Consider the following 20,000-nt stretch of genomic DNA (forward strand, 5'->3'; position numbering starts at 1 on the left):
CCAGCTCTTCAACTTAGCACCTAACTCCCTGAATACACTTGGCAGAATTTCGTCACTCTACCCATGTTCCCCCTCCCTCTTCAGCATGCCGAGATCTCGATCCGAGTTATCCCGGACCCTGACACCGTGGAGACAACGTAGCACCCGCGAATCACGTCCACGCCGACGGAGCCTCCTGTCCGTTTTCGTAACGAATGAATCCCAAACATCGCAGCTTGCCTCTTCTTCTCGTCTGAATCCCAGAGGCAGACTAAGCGCCTGACACCCAACCACTATGTCCTTCCTCTGTTAGGCCACTACCCGAACCACCCACAACCTGACAGTATCCAAAGTGATATACATGTTGTTCAGGGTGGGACAGCGGGATACTCTGCACTGGCTCCTTAACCCCTTCCCTCTTCCTGAACGGCAGACAGTATCCTGTGACCTCCATCTTGGATGTAACTAGCTCTTCTGTGTGTCCTATTTGCCACGCCTTCACACCCCAACCCCTAAATAATCGGGAATTCATCCAGCTCCTTAACGAGGTTAATTAGAAGGCGCTGCTGTGTGCGCTTCTCGGAGTTGTAGGGGTTAGAAATATTTCAGGTCTTCCTGCCTTCCCACGTCCCCCAAGGTGAGCATTGAACTGTGCTGCGTGTCGGCCCAACATGGCTGAGCTAACATGAAGAAGAAAAGGAAAGAAACTTGTGCTTTTCCTTCCTCTGGGGTCTCTGAGTAAATCCTCTCCTTTCTGAAGCCAGCAAGACGCAGAAGAACACCCCCCTGTCTCTTTCCACTCAGAATGCGACGATGGCCGCTGAGCTTTTGAGTAAAGATCAAAATCCCTGAAATTGCTCTTACAAATGAATCCCAAACGCCGGTGGCCGCTGGTCAAATCTCCGTTACGCTGCCGAGAAATGCCGCTGCCTTTTATCCTCGTGAACTGGAACTGAATGAAGTTCCCAGCTGAAGTCAGAGTGGGAGAAAGAGAGAGGTGCAGGGAGGGACGCTTTGGGGAACACAGTGATATCGGAAAACCGTAAACATCAAAATATTTACTACCGCACGCTAATCTCGATATTCTTTAGTCTCTGTGTTAGTGTAACGCAGGTCTTATCTGGAAAAAAAAGCAACTATCGTCAGTGGGCACTTGGAGAAGGAAAAGAAAGCATCGCTGCTCCCTCAGAACAAGGAACGAGCTCTTGCTTTTTCAGAGAATGGAGACCACGCGACAATTTCCATGGATACTGATCGTCGTTGCAACAACGTGCCTTCTCTGTAAGTCTCTTTTCTGAATTCAAGATCATGGTAAAGAACTTGTGAAATGTTAAAACGATTATGATAAGTCAGAGGCCTCATTTTATCATTGATTCTTATTCATAACGCAGATCCTGAAAGAGGAGGGGCCGGTATTTCCAGTTATTACAAGGAGCACGCTCCCCGATCTATTCCATCTATGTTGAGCAGATCCAGTAAAACCAGAAATTGCCATTTCACTCGAACTCCAAATTCTGGAGGGGAAAACGCAACTTCTCCACTCCAGTTGGGAACATACTTCCTGACTGTTTTGCAAAATCCAGACAGGATTCATTCGATCACCAGACGCCTTCAAGTCACCCTCCTGGGATTTGTCCATCCACCCGGCATCACCCCGTCCTAAACCCGGTCACGTCAAGTCTGCTCCCAGCCAACGCGGAGAAGGCGTGTCTGAATTTCATACAGAAACGAGCTAATACGGCAGATAAGGCACCCACGCTCACTTAGCTTGGTGTTAAACACGCCGTCCCCAACTGTGACTGAGCAGTTCCAAGTTTTCAGGGCGTCGCGCCCTATCTGAGCGTCAGGAGTGGGAGAGAGGCGGGTTGGGTGGCCAAGCTTGCGGCAGAGTCTAGCGGGTCCACACCCTGTTCAGGATCGGAGTGTGATGGGGAAGGTTCCTGGAAACAGTTTCTGATCCATTTCCAATTCTCACTCTGATACAACGTGCTAAAATAAAGTCCCTGACCCAAATCCCACCCCCTCTGGCCTCAGTTTGCTAGTTTCAAACTTAAGTACGTCTGGAACCTTCGCGTTGAAACGCTTGTCCGGTCTAATAATAATAATAATAATAATAATAATAATAATAATAATAATAATAATAATAATAATAATACTACTACTACTACTACTACTACTACTACTACTACTACTACTACTACTACTACTAATAATAATAATAATAATAACAATAACAATAATAATAACAATAATAATAGTAATAATAATTGGCACGGAGGCAGTTTCCTTTTCTCGAAGTGGGTATATGTCTAGGGGAGGAGAGAAGAGATGTTGATAGAGGGTTAAGTGGAATGGATTCCACCCGGCGTGTGTTGATTACGTGGAAGGTACTGCAGGAGAGCATGATGAGAACAGAGTCACAGAAGTCCCTAAAAAGAGTATAGACATATATGAATCTCTCGTTAATACCAGGACCCCTCCTTTGGTAGGATGGAATAGCTGTCGGTCCAGCGGGAAGTGCACTAGTCCACCTGGTGTGGCAAGGTTCGATCCTTTGATTGCTTATCGTGAAACAAAGGAGTTGAAAGTGTCATGGCTGAAATATATTCAGAAAGGAATATTATTTTAGAATAGACAGCAGAACACCATTCCCCATCTCAGAAGCAGATAAACTAGAGGTCATAGATCTCTGGATAGGAGATTTAGAGCAATCCTGGGGGATCCATTTTTCTCCCAGTGAGGAGTGAGCATCTGGACCACACTGCTGGAGAGAGCAGTGGAAGTAGATTTATTAACATCAATTAGGAAGTGTCCCGATGTAGAGTTGAATCATCCAGGCTTAGCTATCTACCGGTTAACTGCTGGAAGATCGGGTTGATACAGTTGGGTACCCAAAATTCGTCTCTGTGACAAGCGGCGTCAGAGAGGCCTAGTGTAATACAACGATCCTTAAGGTCAACATGCCGCACAGAGTTTGATCCCTTTCCCTCCAAAAATATCCTATTTTAGTTATTTCCTCGTTTTGTGTTGTGTCGTATCATGTAACAAATAATGTTGCAATGATGATGATTATTTTTGACTTATTTTCCTAACGAATTGATTTCCCTTTGTATTCTTCTGAGCAGTACCCTTACAGACCGGGTGACCTTACAGCCATTACTATCCATCACCGTGCTCCCATGGTTTTACATGACCCTGATCGGGGAGTTAGGCAGGAGCTTCGCCTTTCCCCTGGGGAATCTGCAGGCTAGCGAAGCGATGGGGAGCTTTATACCTGTTTCGTTGGAGGCGAATCTTTCAAATATCCTCAGTGCCGATGCCCCATCCAGTTCAGCTGGGAACATATTCAACGTGTTGGAATTACTTCATATCCTATTAAATCGCCCACAGCCCCAAACGCTCGAGTTTTTGGTACACCAAAAATGGAGCAAGGATTATGTGCAGTGACACTGTTCATGTGCCTCATGATTTTATACAACTCTGTATATGACACTATGTCTCGTACGGTCAACCGAATAGTGTCCTCTCTCGTTGAACCCTTCTGTATAACGTAGCTGTCTGATTCCAAGTTTCTATCCGTTTTCAGATCGGGGGAATGCTCGGAACAGTGGGGATGACGTCATCATACTGAGCATGATGAATGACTCTGCCGCGTACGTCTACACCCAGAGCAACGAGTCCGACATGTTGGCCATCGAATATCTCGCAACAGAGCGCAGATTTAATAAAACGCTTGACGACGCATGGAGGGATGCAAGTTCCCTACGACAAAACGATCCGCGGCTGAGCAAGGTCCCAGTGCCCCGGGGGCTCAAAGAAGAACACGTAGTCGCCGTAATTGCCTATACGCTTGAGACTGAATTGTACCGCCAGTTCAACGCGGCACTGAGGTTGTACGGCACCAACGACTCGATGTACGCGGAGAAATTTCCCTTCAAAAGTTTCCAGTACCTTCTATCCATTGCCCTCGAGAGACTGATAGAGGAGTTGGGTAAACCACCCCAGCCGACCTACAGGAGAATGAAAAAAACGTGCACTGGTAACGTGGGAGAAAGAATAAAATTTGGCACTTTTGCTTCGTCCTCTCGCAGCAAAGAGCACTATGAATTCGGAAGCAAAACAGTATTTACAATTTTCTCTCAGTACGGTGCCCAGATACAAAATTACTCGGCTGTCCCCGATCAGGAAGAGGTTCTGATTCCGCCATATGAAGCGTTCAAAATCACGAGTTACAAACGGCGCGATGACGGAGTTGATATTTCTCTCCAAAAGGACGGGAAGGCTGAGATCAAGGTAAGGGTAGAGAGGGGCAGTAATGGCGAGATGAGGGTGCTGCGGCATGAGGAGACATGCCCCTATAGGCGTGGTTGACAATTCTGACGCCGTTAGCTCTATTTCTGCGAAGATATAGATAGTGTATGGATGTGGAGGTTCTATCAGGTTCTATAAAGAGCAGATTCCATGTACGGCAAATATTAGACCAACATTTCCTGTCCCAGACTTCTCGTCGGATTTTTTTCTGAACTTCCTAAAACGGGTGCCTCGGTTATAAGATTCTTCCACACTCGCAGCAAACTGGTCCTATCGTCTTTCTGTCTTCTGTCCTATGTGCAGCTTCCTTTGATGTCGCGCCGACGGGCCAGACTCACTTCTCTGTCTGTGCTCCACATAATTCCCCTGATTCGTCCATCTCCAGCCTGTTCAAAGAGAAATTTCGTGGCTGTGTGCGAGAGTTCTGAAGCTTCACCTGCCCTCTGAGACGCGGTTGCAAATGAGAGCATCTCGCTTGCTTTTTTAACCACCCTAGGTATCTCTTCGTTAACTTCCAGTGTCCATGTGCTCCTGCAGTCTGATCTACTCCCAGGAACTAGCCACTCGCTGTGTGCTGTCCAGACTCCCCAGTCCCCACACACACACACACACACACACACACACACACACACACACACACACACACACACACACACACACACACACACACACACACACACACACACACACGCGCGCACACACACACACACACGCGCACACACACCTTCCCATTTTTCCTGATTGCTTTTCATTTGCTCCCTCGCAGCCTATCTCAGTCACTGGACAAGATCACCCCGCGGGCGCAGGCGGCGCTTACAACAGTAACTCTATTCCTGTTTCCTGCGATGTTCTTATTGACGACCATTCCCTACTTAAATACACATCCAAACCCATGGGGTGTAAATGGTTTCGGGATATTTTAAATGTTAAAGCTGGACTTCAGTCTGCTTTAAGGAAAGTGAACTGGACAGGCTCCATGCTTGTTGACCCGGCCAATACAAATGCATCACGGATTTGGAACCTCCAGTTGCGGGCATGTTAGCGTAACACAGGGGAAGACGATGCACTCGGTTAACTCTATATTTTGTTCCTCTTGTGTTAAGTTGAGAGAGCACCGAGAGTATGTCTGTGGTATTCAGCTGTGCGTCACCCCCTCCGCTGCAAAACCCGACGGTTTTTGTGTTCCTATTTTATCTTCTCACACCACTATCGTTTGTACCGCGCTGATGACATCTGATCGAGGGAAGTGCAGACGAATGTACTTTGGGAGCTCAAAGGAGGCAGGGCAATACACAGCGAGTGACAAATTCCTGAGACGAGGTCAAAGTACAGATACTATTTCAGTTACTATCGTATTTTAACACACACAACCACCGCAAAAATGGATGGTTAATGTGGTTGTCTGTGCGTGTTGGGGTGGGGTGAGGTGTTCATTTATTTCTATGTTTTCACAATTCCCCTATAAATACTGGAATCTTAAAATCTCAGGCGATAAACAGGTTTTGGCATACCCAAACCGTCTCTACAGATACCGACAATAATTCCACAATGAAAGTCACTTTGCTCACGTATCTTCCCCTTTCTGATGCTTGCTCTGAATATCAACTGAATCTCTGGACCATGTTTGCCAGTAGTCACGCTCTGAATTGTTCCCTCATGATTGGCTGCTTAGATATTTGTGCACGAACTAGCGGGTAGAGGCAACGGAGTGCATGAATAGAACCGTCTTCAAAACAATACCAGGTAATTTCTGGGACGCCATGGTGTTAGATTGCTTTATTTAGGGTTAAATTGGATATTTAGGTCCATGTCTAAAGAGGACCCCGCTACCTGGCGATTATGTGCTTGCTATTTGGCAGATTTTTAATTGTATTATGTTATCTATTATCGATTTGTCAATCTAGATCCTGCTGATAAATTCCAGTTGTAGATTCCAAGATCTGTAAACGCTTATTACGCTCCATCATTGTCACGAAGGCGGGTATACTCTGCAAATATTATTGAAATAAAAATATAAAGTCTCAATTCTGTATCATATATTACTGCATAAGTTTTGTTTTATATTGATTAATCCTAAACTGCCTGTCTAAAACATGTTAGTATCAGTTGCCGGTTTGTTTAGGTTCCTAGATCATTCGAACGAATGGAGGACCACGGGGTGACCGAACAAAAAGTGATGGTAGACGGACAGTCGCGAGTAATAGCATCCACATTTATCGTGAGCCAATCACGAGTGTTTATCCTGCGGACAGTGGACGGACCAAGAAATACAGAATGCCTCTATCTGCCCATGTACCCAGCCACGATTTATCTCAGACCGGTTATTCAGGGGACTATTCAGGTAGCGAGAAACGGGTGACAGTAATCACTTTCGACCAGATTATCAAAGAAAAGCATTTCCCTTCACTGGCGTTTACTATGGACAAGAACAGTCACTCATTGGCGGAACGGTAGCCCAATAACCTTGTGTCTGAAAAGGAAAGCCGGTCGCTTGTTCCAAGGCCAGCGGAGGGCGCTCGTGAACAGCAACATTGCCGTTGAGAGTCGAACAGTCACAAGACACAGGAGCAGGGTCTTTGTCCAGTATCCCCAAGCGGACTGTCACTATCTTCTTTACACCAGTGCCTCCACAGTCACTTATGCCTCGATGGTTCATGTTCTGATTCATATATATATATATATATATATATATATATACTTTTTTTTGGAAGTGTGTCCCTAGGGTAGTCAGCTCTGGATTTCAGACTCTTCACCTGTGCGTCTGCTCTGGTCATCTACGGTGTTCGCTTCGCTGCTCCCAGTGTGACCTCTTGTGTATCGGTGAGACCCAATGTAGAATAGGAGACAGCTTCGCCCAGCACCTGCCCCGACTATATCTACAACTGGAGACCGTCAGAAATAAAATCGGTTTCTTCCAGTGTCCAAAGATATAAATTCGACTTCCCATTCCAACATGTCCATCCGTGGCCTGCGCTCCTGTCGAGATGAGGCCACACTCAGGTTGGAAGAGCGAAACCTTTTATTCCGTCTGGGGAGCATTCAACATCTATTTCTCGAACTTCTGGTACTGCCTCCTCTTGTTCACCTTTCCCCAACCCCTTTTCCCTCTCTCAACATCTCCTCACATGTCGATTGTCTCGCACTGTTGTTCCTCCACCTTTCTTGTCATCCATGGACTACTATCTTCTCCTGTTAGATTCCCCTTCTGCAATCCGCTTCCCAGCACTTTCCTTCACCCCTCCCCCTCTCTCGGTTTCCAATATCACCCTAAGGTTTTCCCTGTCCTCCGGCTAACTTCTATCCCCGACTATGTCTACGTCATCCGCGTACTACAGTCCTGCTGAAGATTCTCGGACCGAAACATTGACTGTTCGCTCTTTTTCGCCCGTCCAGCTGAGTTCCTCCAGCAGTTTGTGTGTCGTGATTTGTATTACAAAATCGTGCCTCTCTGTCAGCAGGATCCCAACGAAACGGAGGAACAGAGTTCAACCTGTATCGAGCCAGTCATATTCGAACCATCCGCGTTCAGTAAAAAGAAAGTTCATGAATTCACAGAAACACGGGACATTGTCGACGATCATGCAGGGTTCCTATGTGAAATGACTTAATAATTATTGTCTTTTATACTGTGTTTCAAGTAGCGAAATACAACAATGATAATGATACAAATAGATCGGGATTACGTTAACAACGGTTAATGTATACAGAAACAGACTCCGAGTAACATGTGCAATCTGAGCCTCCCAAACTCTTATTAACTTAACAAGAGGAAAAAGTCCCCTAAAAAGTCCCCCTAAAATAACAAAATATAAACAAAACTAAACAAAAGCCGGGCTTCCAGGTTTCATCGGTTAAAATCATTATTTGTCATTACCTTCGTTCCTGAATACAGGAAGAGAAAGCAATTGAGAAGGATTCGGTAAACGTCAGCTTACATCATATGAAATTGTTGAATAAATGGTTTCTTCAAATTTCTTCAGTTTTCTTCAAATTTAACCCAAGGGTCGATAGTGCCACTCCTATTTTCTCCCATTTCTCTACTGGTAAAGATACCTGAAGTTCTCTTTCCCATTCATTCTTAATTTCATCAAATGTACCTAGACGTTTTGACGTAATCAGATCATAAATAATTGCTATTAAACTCTTCTGATAGGGGATTAAAACTATTTTTTTCCTGTAATTTCTGTTTGATGTGATACCGGGAAAGTAGGTAATATATTATTCAAAAATTGTCTAATCTGTAAATATCTGAAAAAAGTGATATAGGCAAAATATATTAGGCAACTATTCAAAAGATATAAGACAGTTATCCATGAATAAATCACGAAAACATTGTATTCCCTTCGTTCTCCATAAAAAGAAAAGCTTGATTATCTCTGGATGGTTGGAAGAAAAAAATAGATATAATAGTTCTTGATAGGATAAATTAATACAATCCAAAAAATTACGAAATTTAACCATATTTGCATTGTATGTTTAATATTGGATAAGTCATATTTCTATTCAGTTTAGTAAGTGCAAAGGGAAGCGAGGCCCCTAAGAGAGAAGTCAAATAACCCCTGTGCGGACTCGTGCTCGAGGTTCACCCATCGTGGGCATTGAACTTCATCCAGATCTTATGTCCAGAACATTAAATATGGAATATTAATTGCCCAGTAATAGAATCTTATATTCGGTATTGCCAAACGGCCATCTTTTTTCTTCTGATTTTTGTAAATATTTCTTACTTAACCTAGGATTTTTTATCTGCCATATCTATGAAGAAATTTTTAGAGTGAATAATATCAATAAAGGATTTAGAAATGATAATTGGTACCCCCTGAAATAGATACACAAATTTAGGTGAAATAATCATCTTCATAGTATTAATTCTACCAATCCAAAGGACAATGGGGACCATTTCGTAAGTTTAACGTGATCGATTAAGCTAAAAAGATAACTTTTAATAGATCCTTATGCTTCTTAGTAATTTTATTACTAAGTCAGTTAATTAATCAGTAACCAGCCTCAATGATGATTGTCTATAGAATGGAGCTTGCATATTTAAAGCGAAAAGCTCACACTTATTAAGATTCAATTTATAACATGCAAGACTACTAAACTGAGTAAATAGTGATATTATTGCAGGAATGGATTTCTATGGCTCAGAGATATATAGTGATACAGTGATACCTGATGTAACACATTCCCACGAATAATGCCAAATATATTGGGGGAACCACGAAGAGCGATTGGCAAGGGTTGCAAGCCAATATCAAATAGTTAGGGACTTAACAGTCAGCCCTGTCTAGTACCTCGAAAAAGCCTGAAAAAAAGAGAATCTCCGATTATTGGTAAGTACTGCAGCCAAAGTTGTATGATATATCAATTTCATCCAAGCTGGCTAACTTTGAGGAGATGCGAAAGGATTTAGAAGGAGTGGATTGGGACAATTCCTTTTCTGGGGAGGATGTAATAGAGAAATAGAGGTTGTTTAAAGGTGAAATTTTAATGGTACAGAATATTCATGTTCCTGTTAGATAGAAAGGAAAGGTTAAAAGTTAGAGCGAGCCATGGTTTTCAAGGGATATTGGAAACTTGGTTAGGAAAAAGAGAGAGATCTACAATAAATACAGCATGGAGTAAATGAGGTGCTCGAGGAATATAAAGAATGTAAGAAGAATCTTAAGAAAGAAATTAGAAAAGTTAAAATAAGATACGCGGATGCTTTGGCAAAATCAGAAACTGTAACAAAAAACTGTCACGAGCCGAAGCAAAGCGATAATTAGTTCTGCAGAAAATGGCGGGTTTGCTGAAATGATCTCGTTATCTCGGCCCAACGGCTTGTTGACCGGGTTTACTGGTTTGGGCGAGGTCCAACAGAGCTAATTAATTCAGCAAAGGCGTGGAATGTGTTCACCTTCCACCGCATCCAATCGGAGAGTGTTTCAGTCTGGTCAGGTGACTTCGTGCCAGCAATACTGAATTGCGTCAATTGAACTCATAAGGAGTGTTTTAAAATCAGGAAGTTCGAATGCAAAGCCCGGAGAACTCCGGAGATCACCCACCGCAAAAAAGAGCTCCCATGCCAGAGGCTGGAAAAGGAAAGGACAGGTCGTCTGGCCAACGGCAGATTCCCTCCTTCGATGTTATAAATTGGAAGAGTGGACTGAGTGAGTACAGCGTGTTTGCAAACTCGTTCAGTTGATGAATGAAGGGAGACAGATCAGTAAGAAGGCAGTATCTTTTTCTAACCCCACCCCCTTCCCCCCGAGGATTGACATGTCCCGTCCCAGAATTCACGCAATTAAGGTGAGAGAGTATAGTTTCCAAGAGATGTGAGCGGCGAATTATTTATACAGATTGCCTGGACTGCTGTGCCTGGAGTGGTCGTAGAGACTGAGACATTCGGGAATTACAAGAGCCGTTTGACGGGCACAGAAGTGTGAGCCAGTGGGAGGATGCAGACATTATGAAAAGCAGAAGATGTTGATTGAGTTGGGAGTTTGGTCACGAATGTCTTTCGGTCTTCTGAACATCCTGGGACGAAGGGCCTGTTCCCGTGGCGTACTGCCCGGGTATAAGCTGTCACGGAGAGGCCCGTCAAAGCGGAACGGTTCCCCAACTTCATCGGACTGTGAATTGGTTCACACGGTTCCACAGGGGAGAGTACACGAGTAAAATTAACAGGGAAGTGTTTGGGCGTAATTAGACATGGGAGGACAGGGTTCAAAGTCCAGGGGAGAGGGTGTGGAGGTCAATGGATCTGCGAACTGTGAGGCAGAAATCATTCTACTACAACGGAGGATTGAAACAACAGGAGACAGTCAGAACAGAACTAGACACTAGAATACTACAGCACTGTACAGGCCCTTCGGCCCTCGATGTTGTGCCGAACCATTTATTCCTTTAAAAAATGTACTGAAACTACACTACCCTGTAACCCTTTATTTTTCATTCATCCATGTGCCTGCCCAAGAGGCTCTTAAATACCCCTAACGTTTTAGATTCCACCCCCATTCCTGGCAAGTCGTTCCAGGTACCCACAACCCTTTGTGTAAAACACTTACCCCTGATGTCTCCCCTAAACTTCCCTCCCTTAACTTTGTACATATGCCCTCTGGTGTTTGCTGTTCTTGCCCTGGGAAACAGGCACTGGCGATCCACCCTATCTATGCCTCTCATAAGCTTGCTCGCTTACTCATAACACAAAGCGTTCAGATTAAACAGAGCTACAGATATTGTGTCTCCCTTCGCTCACAACCTCGGGAATGAAAGAAGATCTTTTCTATGGCCAGTGTGTTTGAGGATGGGAGATCGCAGATGTCGGGTGCGCCACCGAGCTTGGCGGCTCACGGGATCGGACGGGGAGACAGTCAGAGAAAGATTTACACGGCTTGCAGGTGTTCGGGGGTTCGTGGTGCAACTGCCTGGGTAGGTTGAGAAGGGAAGCCCGAAATGGTAGCGGGGGAGGAGGGGGTGACCTGTGCAGTCAGGGCAAAACAGAGTGGGAATGAGAGAGGTTTGCAGTAAAGGGGAACACTGACAGAAGAAGGGTGCGCCGAGATAAGCAAGAGAAGGGGCAGAGATAAGCAGGGAATGGAGGCTGAAGGAAAGTGATAAGAGTGAACGGTTAAACGAGAAAGGAAGACAAACAGAAGAAACATAAGGCAAGCTACAGAGAGGCAGATGAGCAAAGAAACTAAAGAACACAAAGGCTGCAGTCTTGTGGATTTCAGTTCTCCTCGCGGTATTTCGTGAACAAGTGACCGAAGGTTTACCTTGGTCCTGTGAACATGCCCAAGAGTATCTCGTTTCTTTAGGTAACTGATAGCACCAGACTTTCCCCACTTTCCAGAATAAGCCTGGAAGACAAAGGGAGATCGACCTGCCTTTCAACATTAATTTGTACTTAATATCCCCATTCTCCGATGGCAGTGATGACGTAGGCGCATGGTCTGAGATCGGAAAGGTGGGGAGGTTTTAAGTTCAGAAGCGGTGTCAGGAGTTCAGGCCGGGTGGCGGCCAATAATGCAAACGGGATTGCGAGGAACAGTTGGTAAGTTTAAAGTTCAAAGTAAATTTAAGTGAACCAAACGCTCAGTGATGACACCAGATACTAACCAGAGTTTCGTTTTGTTACGGGCGTTCACAGTAAATAGAGAGACTAAAGCACAACTAAAGGACGGGCAAACAACGAATATGAAAGAGACAGCAAATGATATAAACACAAAAACTGAAAAATAATAATGTAACAATAATTAAAACACATAGGTAATAAATTTTGATAACATGAGTTATGGAGTCTGGGAAGTGAGTCCATCGGCGTGGTATCAATTCAGTATTGGAGTGTAAGACCATAAGATATAGGAGCAGAAGTAGGCCATGCGGCCCATGGAGTCTGCTCCTCCATTCAATCATGAGCCGATCCAATCCTTCCAGTCATTCCCACTCCCTTACATTCTCTCCATACCCTTTGTTGCCCTGGTTAATCAAGTACCTATATATATATCTCTGCCTTTAAAAAATTCCCAATGACGTGGCCTTTTCAGCCTCCAGTGGCAACAAATTCCATAGATTTAACACCCTCCGACTGGTAATCTCTCAGCATCTCTGCTCTAAATGGATGTACTTCAATCATGAGGTCGTGCCCTCTTGTTCTAGACTACCTTAACACGGGGAAAAAACTTTGCCATATCTAATCTGTTCTGGCTTTTTAGCATCCGGAATGTTTCTATGAGATCTCCCCTCATTTTTCTGAACTCCAGGGAATACAGCCCAAGAGCTGCAAGACGTTCCCCATACGTTAACCCTTCCATCCCTGGAATCATTTTCGTGAATCTTCTCTGAACCCATATACAAGATCAGTATGTTCTTTCTAAAATAAGGAGCCAAAAACTGCACTCAATACTCCAAGTTTGGTCTCGTGAGTGCCTTAAAGCGCAAAAACTTCACATCCCTGCTGTTATCTTCTATACCTCTAAAACGAATGCCAACATTGCATTCGCTTTCTTCACCATTGACTCAATCTGGAGGTTAAACTATAGGATATCTTGCACAAGGACTCCCAAGACCCATTGTATCTCTACATTTTGAATTCTCTGTGCATCTAAGTAATAGTCTGACCGTTTATTTCTTTTACCAAAGTGCACGACCATTCACTTTTCAACTTTGAATTGCACTTGCCACTTCTTTGCTTAAACCCCTAACCATCTAAGTCTCTCTGCACACTCTCTGTTTCCTCAACACTACCCGCTCACCCACCTATCTTTGAATTTAGCCACAAATCCATTAAGCCCATAGTCCAAATAATTGACAAGCATCCTAAAAAGCAGCGGTCCCCACACCAACCCCTGGGGAATTCCACTGGTAACTGGCAGCCAGCCAGAATAGGATCCCTTTATTCCCACAGTCTCTTGTCAGCAGATCAAACAATGCTCCAGCCATGCTATTAACTCCCCTGTAATTCGCTGGGCTAAGCAACCTCATGTGCGGTACCTTGTCAAAGGCTTTCTGAAAATCCAAGTACATCACATCTACTGCATCCCCTTTGTCTACCCTGCTTGTAATTTTTTCAAAAAATTCAGTAGGGTTGTCAGGCAGGATTTTCCTTTCAGGAAACCATGCTGGCTTTGGCCTACCTTGTCATGTGCCTCCAGGTACTCCTTAATCCCACCCCCAACAATCGATTCCAGCAACTTCCCGATCACCATGTCAGGCTAATAAGTCTATAGATTCCTTTCTGCTGCCTCCCACCCTTCTTAAATAGCGGAGTAACATTTGCAAATTTTCCAGCCATTCGGTACAGTGTTGAATATGTCGATTCTTGAAAGATCGTTGTTAATGCCCACGCAATCTCTCCTGCTACTCTCTTCAGAATCTAAGTGTGCATTCCATCAAGTCCAGGAGATTTATCCACCCTCAGACCACTTAGCTTCCTGAACACCTTTTCAGTTATAATTGTCTAGTCAACATACTTCACTTCCCTGACTTCTTGAACGCCTGGTGTACTACAGACGCCATCCGCTGTAAGGACTGATGCAAAATACGTATTGAGTTACTCTCCATCTCTGCGTCTCTCATTTTCTTTTGGTTCTATAGCTACCCTCGACTCACTTTTACCCTTTATATACTTAAAAAAAAACTTCTATTATCTTCTTTGATATCAGTCGCCAGCTTCCCTTCTTAATTCATCTTTTCCGGCCGAATGACCTTCTTAGTTTCCTTCTTCAAGTTGTTCAAGAGTTCCCAATCCTCTATCATCCCACCACGTTTAGCTTTCTGCTATGCCCTGTCTTTTGCCCTTTGGTCTGACTTCAATGCCAGCCACGGTAGCGTCCTTCATCCATTCGAAAATTTCTTCTGATTTGGAATATATCTTTCTTGCAATTCCATCTTTTTTTTTTTTGCAGAAACTCCAGCCTTTGCCATTCTGCTGTCCTACCTGCTCGTGTCCCTTCCCAGTCAACTTTGGCCAGTTTCCCTCTCATGCCATTGTAATTTCCTTTATTCCACTGAAATACTCACGCGCTGTTTTGTGTTTTCTCCTTCTCAAAGTTCAAAGTGAACCCGATGATATCGTGGTGACTGTTCCCGAAGGGATCCTTAACCTTCGGCGCTACTATCACATCCCGGTCATTGCCCAAAGTTTGTAAAGTGAGCCTGGTGCTTGAGCGGTAATAATTTCCCGTAAGCTTGCTGGTGTCGGATTTGGGGTTCATTGTCTCCTTCCTAGTAACAGGCGCGAAGAGAAATCATGGCCAGGATGTTGGGGATCATTGTCTGTGGATGCCACGTTTGTCAAGGTTTATGTTCAGATACAGTCGCACGAAAACATAGAGAATCAGAATGATCGAGTTAAACTTACAGATTAATTAGACAGATAAACTAAATCAAACATTGAATAACACAAAGGCACGGAGAACTAAAATCGAAACCAGAAACACTCCAATCTAAGATTGCCATCGACGCATTACTCAACGGATAGCATTGCCCTTTTAAAAACATCCGAGGGCTGGGAGGAATTCGCATTCAACTCTCAAATACCAGAAAAAAATAAACCACAAAAAAAAAATCAGGTTAATGAGGGCGTAATGCTAGGTTAGGCTGACCCCCGCTAACCGCCAACAAGACAAAGGTACTATAATCTGAAAGAAATCAGGATCTCCCAGTGGCCACCTATTTAAATTTTCATTCCCATTCCCATCCCCCCACGTCAATCTGTGGCTTCCTTTACTGTTGCGATAAGCTCACACTCGGGCTGGAGGAGAAATACCTCACATTCCGTCCGCTTAATCTTCAACAGTCTGTTGGCATGGACATCGATTTCTGGAACTTTCAGTAAATGCCCCTTCACTCCCTCACCATTCCCCTTTCCTATTTCCCTCTTCACCTTATCTCCTTACCCTCTTGTCTGGTGTTCCTCTTCCTTCGCATTTGTCCATGCTGTTCTGTCCTTTCCCATCAGATTTCTAAAAGACAATCAGTCGATAAGACGTAGGATCAGAATTCGTCCATCTGGCCCAGCGAGTCTGCTCCGCCATTCAATCATGGCTGATACTTTACTCCTCCTCAACCCCAATTCCCGGCCTTCTCCCCGTAACCTTTGATCCCAAGTTCAATCAAGAACTCATCAATCTCTGGCTTAAATACACCCAACGAATTGGCCTTCACAGCAACACCACCCTTTGACTAAACAAATTTCTTCGCACCTCTGTGTTGAAAGGGCGCCCCTCTATCATTTTCTCCAGCTCCTTGTCGAATCCACCTGTCGAATTAACAGCTCTGTGTTTCGCCCCTTTTCAGCATTCCCACGCAACCTTGTGTTTCTTCCATCTCCCCCCAACATCTTCGTACCCTGACTCCAGCTTTGTATTCCCAGTCCAGATGAAGCGTCTCTGCCTGAAACGTCGACTCTGTACTATTTCCCATTGATGCTGCCCGGCCTGTTCAGTTCATCCAGGTGTGTGTGTGTGTGTGTGTGTGTGTGTGTGTGTGTGTGTGTGTGTGTGTGTGTGTGTGTGTGTGTGTGTGTGTGTGTGTGTGTGTGTGTGTGTGTGTGTGTGTGTGTGTGTGTGTGTGCGCGTGTGTTGCGTGTCTTTCCAGCATATGTAGATTTCCCTTCTGCATAAGTATGGTCTCGTTTTCGTGACAAATTGCCCGTCTCTGCAGTCCGTGTCGATGTGCTCAAAGGCGGGGAGTGCTGTACCCACGATGGATTGGGCCGTATGAACTGCAACTGAACTGTTGGTTTATCTTCCAATGTCAATGCCGATGCCGATCCCCCACGTCGTCCTCCTGTTCCCGAAAAAGTCACCCACTTGTGACCACAGAAATGAGGATGCCTCCTTCAGTGGTGGAATTATCCACCCCAGACCAGGGTTAAACACACCGATCGCTCCCCACCAGTCACCCCTTTGTCCACACTGTGAGCAGAAACCACTCCCTCGTCGTGGGTACACAAAGCTCACCAGTGTCCTCCTTGCCTCTGGAGTCGTGTGTCTCCTGTGGTGTGTCTTGTGTGTCTCTGGTGTGTGTCTGATTAAAAAGTCAACTGACCTTGTATATATCCCAGTGCGGAACACGAACTGTCCATCATATAGCTCCGCCTTTTAGTTTCCAAGGCAACTCCCAGGCTTTCTGTTCCTCTCTCTCTCTCTGAAAGAGCACCCGTTCTCTCACTCCCTCTCTTTTAAATGAACAATCCATATTAGAATAATCCTTCCGATCTCGCTACAGAAAAAGCGAGAAAGCAATAGAGACACTGAAAAAGAGATAGAAGAGAGAGAGTGAAATGGAAAGAGAGAGAGAGAGAGAGAGAGAGAGAGAGAGAGAGGAATGGATGGGACTACAATAGGATCAGGGGCTTCAAAGGAACTAGACAACGCATTCAAACATCTACTGCAGCACACTGATCTTATTATTCTGTACTTTCTGGATTATTGTCATGCAGGTCTTATCTGAGAGCAAGAATCACTTTGCCAGCCAGTGTATCAAGAAGGAAAAAGACAATTCCATCGCTGCTTCCATCCTAAGCAGGGAATAAGTTAATCCTTTTCCGGAGAATGGAGACAACACGACTATTTTCATGGATTCTGATTCTCTTTTCTACCACGTGCCATCTGAGTAAGTCTCTATTTTAAATTGAAGACGACGGGTAGGAATTTGTGAAATTTGCAAACGATTATGCACAGTGGCCTTATTTTAACCCTGACCCTTATTCAAAAGCTGGATGCTGAAAGAGGTGTGGCCGGTATTTCCAGGTATTGCAAGGAATACGTTCCACTAAATCACAGTTAAACAGACCCCTTAATAATTCCAGTTTTTAAGAAGCGAAATCGCAACTTTCGTAATCCAGTTGGGAACATATTCTTAAATTTTGGTAAAATCCAGATCGGATCCATTGGATCACCACGCACATTCGAGTCACTCTCCTGCGATTTGTCCACCCATCCGGCATCATCCCGTCCGAAACCCGGACGTGTCAAGTCCGCCCCCAGGAACGCGGCGAGGGTGTGCGTCGAATTCATAAGGGGGCGAACTAAGCCTTTCCAGCTCACTTTCTTTAAGCGCTCGACACTCCGTTATCATCTCCCCTGTGATTCATCAGTTGGAAGTTTTCAGGGCAGTCGGAGAGGGGTGTGAAGCAGATTGCGGTAATCAAGCGGGCAACAGTCCAGAGCTTCTACCCCCTGTTAATGCTCGGAGTGTGATGGGAAGGGCTTCTGTAAGCTGTTCCTGACACATTTCCAGTTCTCACTGTGACACAACGTGCTGGGATAAAGTACCGGATGGAAATCCCACCCACTATGGCCTCACTATGCTGTCTTCCGAGACTGACTATGTCTGGAGAAGCCTCGGCGGTATCGATTTCATCCGGCGGGGGTTGAGTATGTGGAATGCACTGCCGGAGAGCATGATGGGAACAGAGTCATAGAGGTCACTTCAGAAGAGTATAAACTTTATATCATCCATTGCTTAATACCCGGACCGCACCTTTGGAAGGATGTGATAGCACCAAGTGTAGTGGGAGGAGGATTCATTGCCTGGGGAGGCAAGTTTCGGTTCTTTGATTGTTTACTCTGGAGTTGAAAGGGACATGGCTGAAACATATATCGAAAGGAATATTATTTTGCGATCGACCGCAGAAACCCCTTCCCCATCTCAGAAGCAGATAGACTGGAGCTGGGAGATCTAAGGATGGAAGATTTAGAGCGGCCCTGCGGGATCCCTTCTTCACCCAGACAGGTGAGAGCATCTGGGACACACTGCTGGGGATCAGCAGAGGAAGCAGATTTCCGAACATCATACAGGAAGTGTCCAGACGCAGAGCTGAATCATCCAGGCGTCGGTATCTACCGCCTAACTGCTGGAAGATGGGTTTGGAACAGGTGGGGGCCCAAAACCCAACTCTCCGACAATTGGGGTCAGAGAGTGTGACACGGCGCGGGAACAACCGGACATTAAGGCCGAGAGTCCGATCAGAGTTTGGTTCGTGTCTCTCCAAAGAAGTCCTGTCTTTGTTTACTCTCTGTTTACCATCGTGATGTCGGCGACGATGGTCACATGACTATGATTGTTCTTTACTTTTTTCCCCCAAAGGAAGTGGGTTGCCGCCGCATTCCTCTGGACAATTCCTTTTCAGGCCGGGTGACCACAGGCATTTCTGCCCACCAGCTGCTGCAGCGGCTTCAGGTGACCTTGATCGGGGATCTACGCAGGTTCGACATTTGTCCCCCGGGTGGTCTATAGGCTGGCGAGGGGAGAGGGACTTTAACAAGACCTTTAGTGAAGACGTATCTCCAGTCCGTCTAAGTCTGTCCATGTACCTGTGCAATGACGCTTCAAATTTCCTCGCTGCGGCGGCTCCGTCCGGGTCATATGAAAGCACGTTCTCTGTGGTGGGAAATTCCCGGGCGGTTTCCCATTAAATCGCCTTCAACCCCAAACCTTGTTCTTCATGATGCACCAGAGCTCGGGAAAGGACTGTGGGCTGTCGCGCTCTTTATGCCCCTCTTAAGCTTATACAACTCTAGATATTCACCTGTGTCTCTCCCTCCTCCCCCAACCCACCTGCCGCCCCAACACACACAAGGTCTAACGAATAACGTCCTGTCTCGTTGAAACCTTCTGCATAACGCAGCTCTCTGATGCCAAGTTCCGATCCGTTTCCAGGTCGAGGGAATGCTTGGAACAGTGGGGATGACGTCATCATACTGAGCATGATGGAGAACTCTGCCGCTTATGTCTACAGCCAGAGCGACGAGTCCGACATGTTGGCCATCGAATATCTCGCAACGGAGCGCAGATTTAATAAAACGCTTGACTACGCATGGAAGAAGGCAGTTAATAAACGAAAAAATGACCCGCGGCTGAGCAAAGTCCCAGTGCCCCCGGGGCTCAAAGAAGAACACGTGTTGGCCATAATTGCCTATACGCTTGAGACTGAATTGTATAGACAGTTAAACGCGGCACTGAGGTTGTTCGGGGCCAACGACTGGGTGTACGCGCAGAAATTTCCCTTCAAAAGTTTCCAGTACCTTCTATCCGTTGCCCTCGAGAGACTGAGAGAGGACTTGGGCAAACCACCCCAGCCGACATACAGAAGAATGACAATAAGGTCCATTGGTAAGGTGGGAGATAGAATAAAATTTGGCAGTTTTGTTTCGTCCTCTCGCAGCAAAGAGCACGATGAATTTGGCAAGGAAACAATATTTACAATTTCCTCTCAG

At 45.3% G+C, this 20,000-nt stretch overlaps 2 protein-coding genes across 2 annotated transcripts in view; both read left to right on the forward strand.

Moving 5' to 3' along the window:
- Nucleotides 1–1,151: 1,151 nt before the first annotated feature.
- LOC132388861 (erythroblast NAD(P)(+)--arginine ADP-ribosyltransferase-like) lies at nucleotides 1,152–4,350 on the forward strand. Its single transcript, XM_059961290.1, has 2 exons — nucleotides 1,152–1,260; nucleotides 3,566–4,350. The coding sequence occupies exons 1-2, from the start codon at nucleotides 1,200–1,202 to the stop codon at nucleotides 4,348–4,350; spliced, it is 846 nt and encodes a 281-aa protein (XP_059817273.1). The 5' UTR covers nucleotides 1,152–1,199.
- Nucleotides 4,351–10,306: 5,956 nt separating this feature from the next.
- The window catches only part of LOC132388862 (erythroblast NAD(P)(+)--arginine ADP-ribosyltransferase-like), a 9,961-nt gene continuing 267 nt past the window's right edge, over nucleotides 10,307–20,000 (forward strand). The window contains exons 1-3 of the mRNA XM_059961291.1: nucleotides 10,307–10,442; nucleotides 17,222–17,394; nucleotides 19,444–20,000. The exon at nucleotides 19,444–20,000 is cut by the window's right edge and continues 267 nt beyond it. Coding sequence (XP_059817274.1) covers nucleotides 17,334–17,394; nucleotides 19,444–20,000 — 618 coding nt within the window. The 5' untranslated portion in view covers nucleotides 10,307–10,442; nucleotides 17,222–17,333. The remainder of the gene's footprint in view (nucleotides 10,443–17,221; nucleotides 17,395–19,443) is intronic.

Source organism: Hypanus sabinus, unplaced genomic scaffold (genome assembly GCF_030144855.1).
Source record: "Hypanus sabinus isolate sHypSab1 unplaced genomic scaffold, sHypSab1.hap1 scaffold_43, whole genome shotgun sequence".
NCBI lineage: Eukaryota > Metazoa > Chordata > Chondrichthyes > Myliobatiformes > Dasyatidae > Hypanus > Hypanus sabinus.

Bases quoted from the DNA above. Each gene is read 5' to 3' on its own strand.
- LOC132388861 (XM_059961290.1), top strand. From the start codon at position 1,200: ATGGAGACCACGCGACAATTTCCATGGATACTGATCGTCGTTGCAACA. The intron at 1,261-3,565 runs GTAAGTCTCTTT...ATCCGTTTTCAG, and splicing joins TGCAACAACGTGCCTTCTCT to ATCGGGGGAATGCTCGGAAC.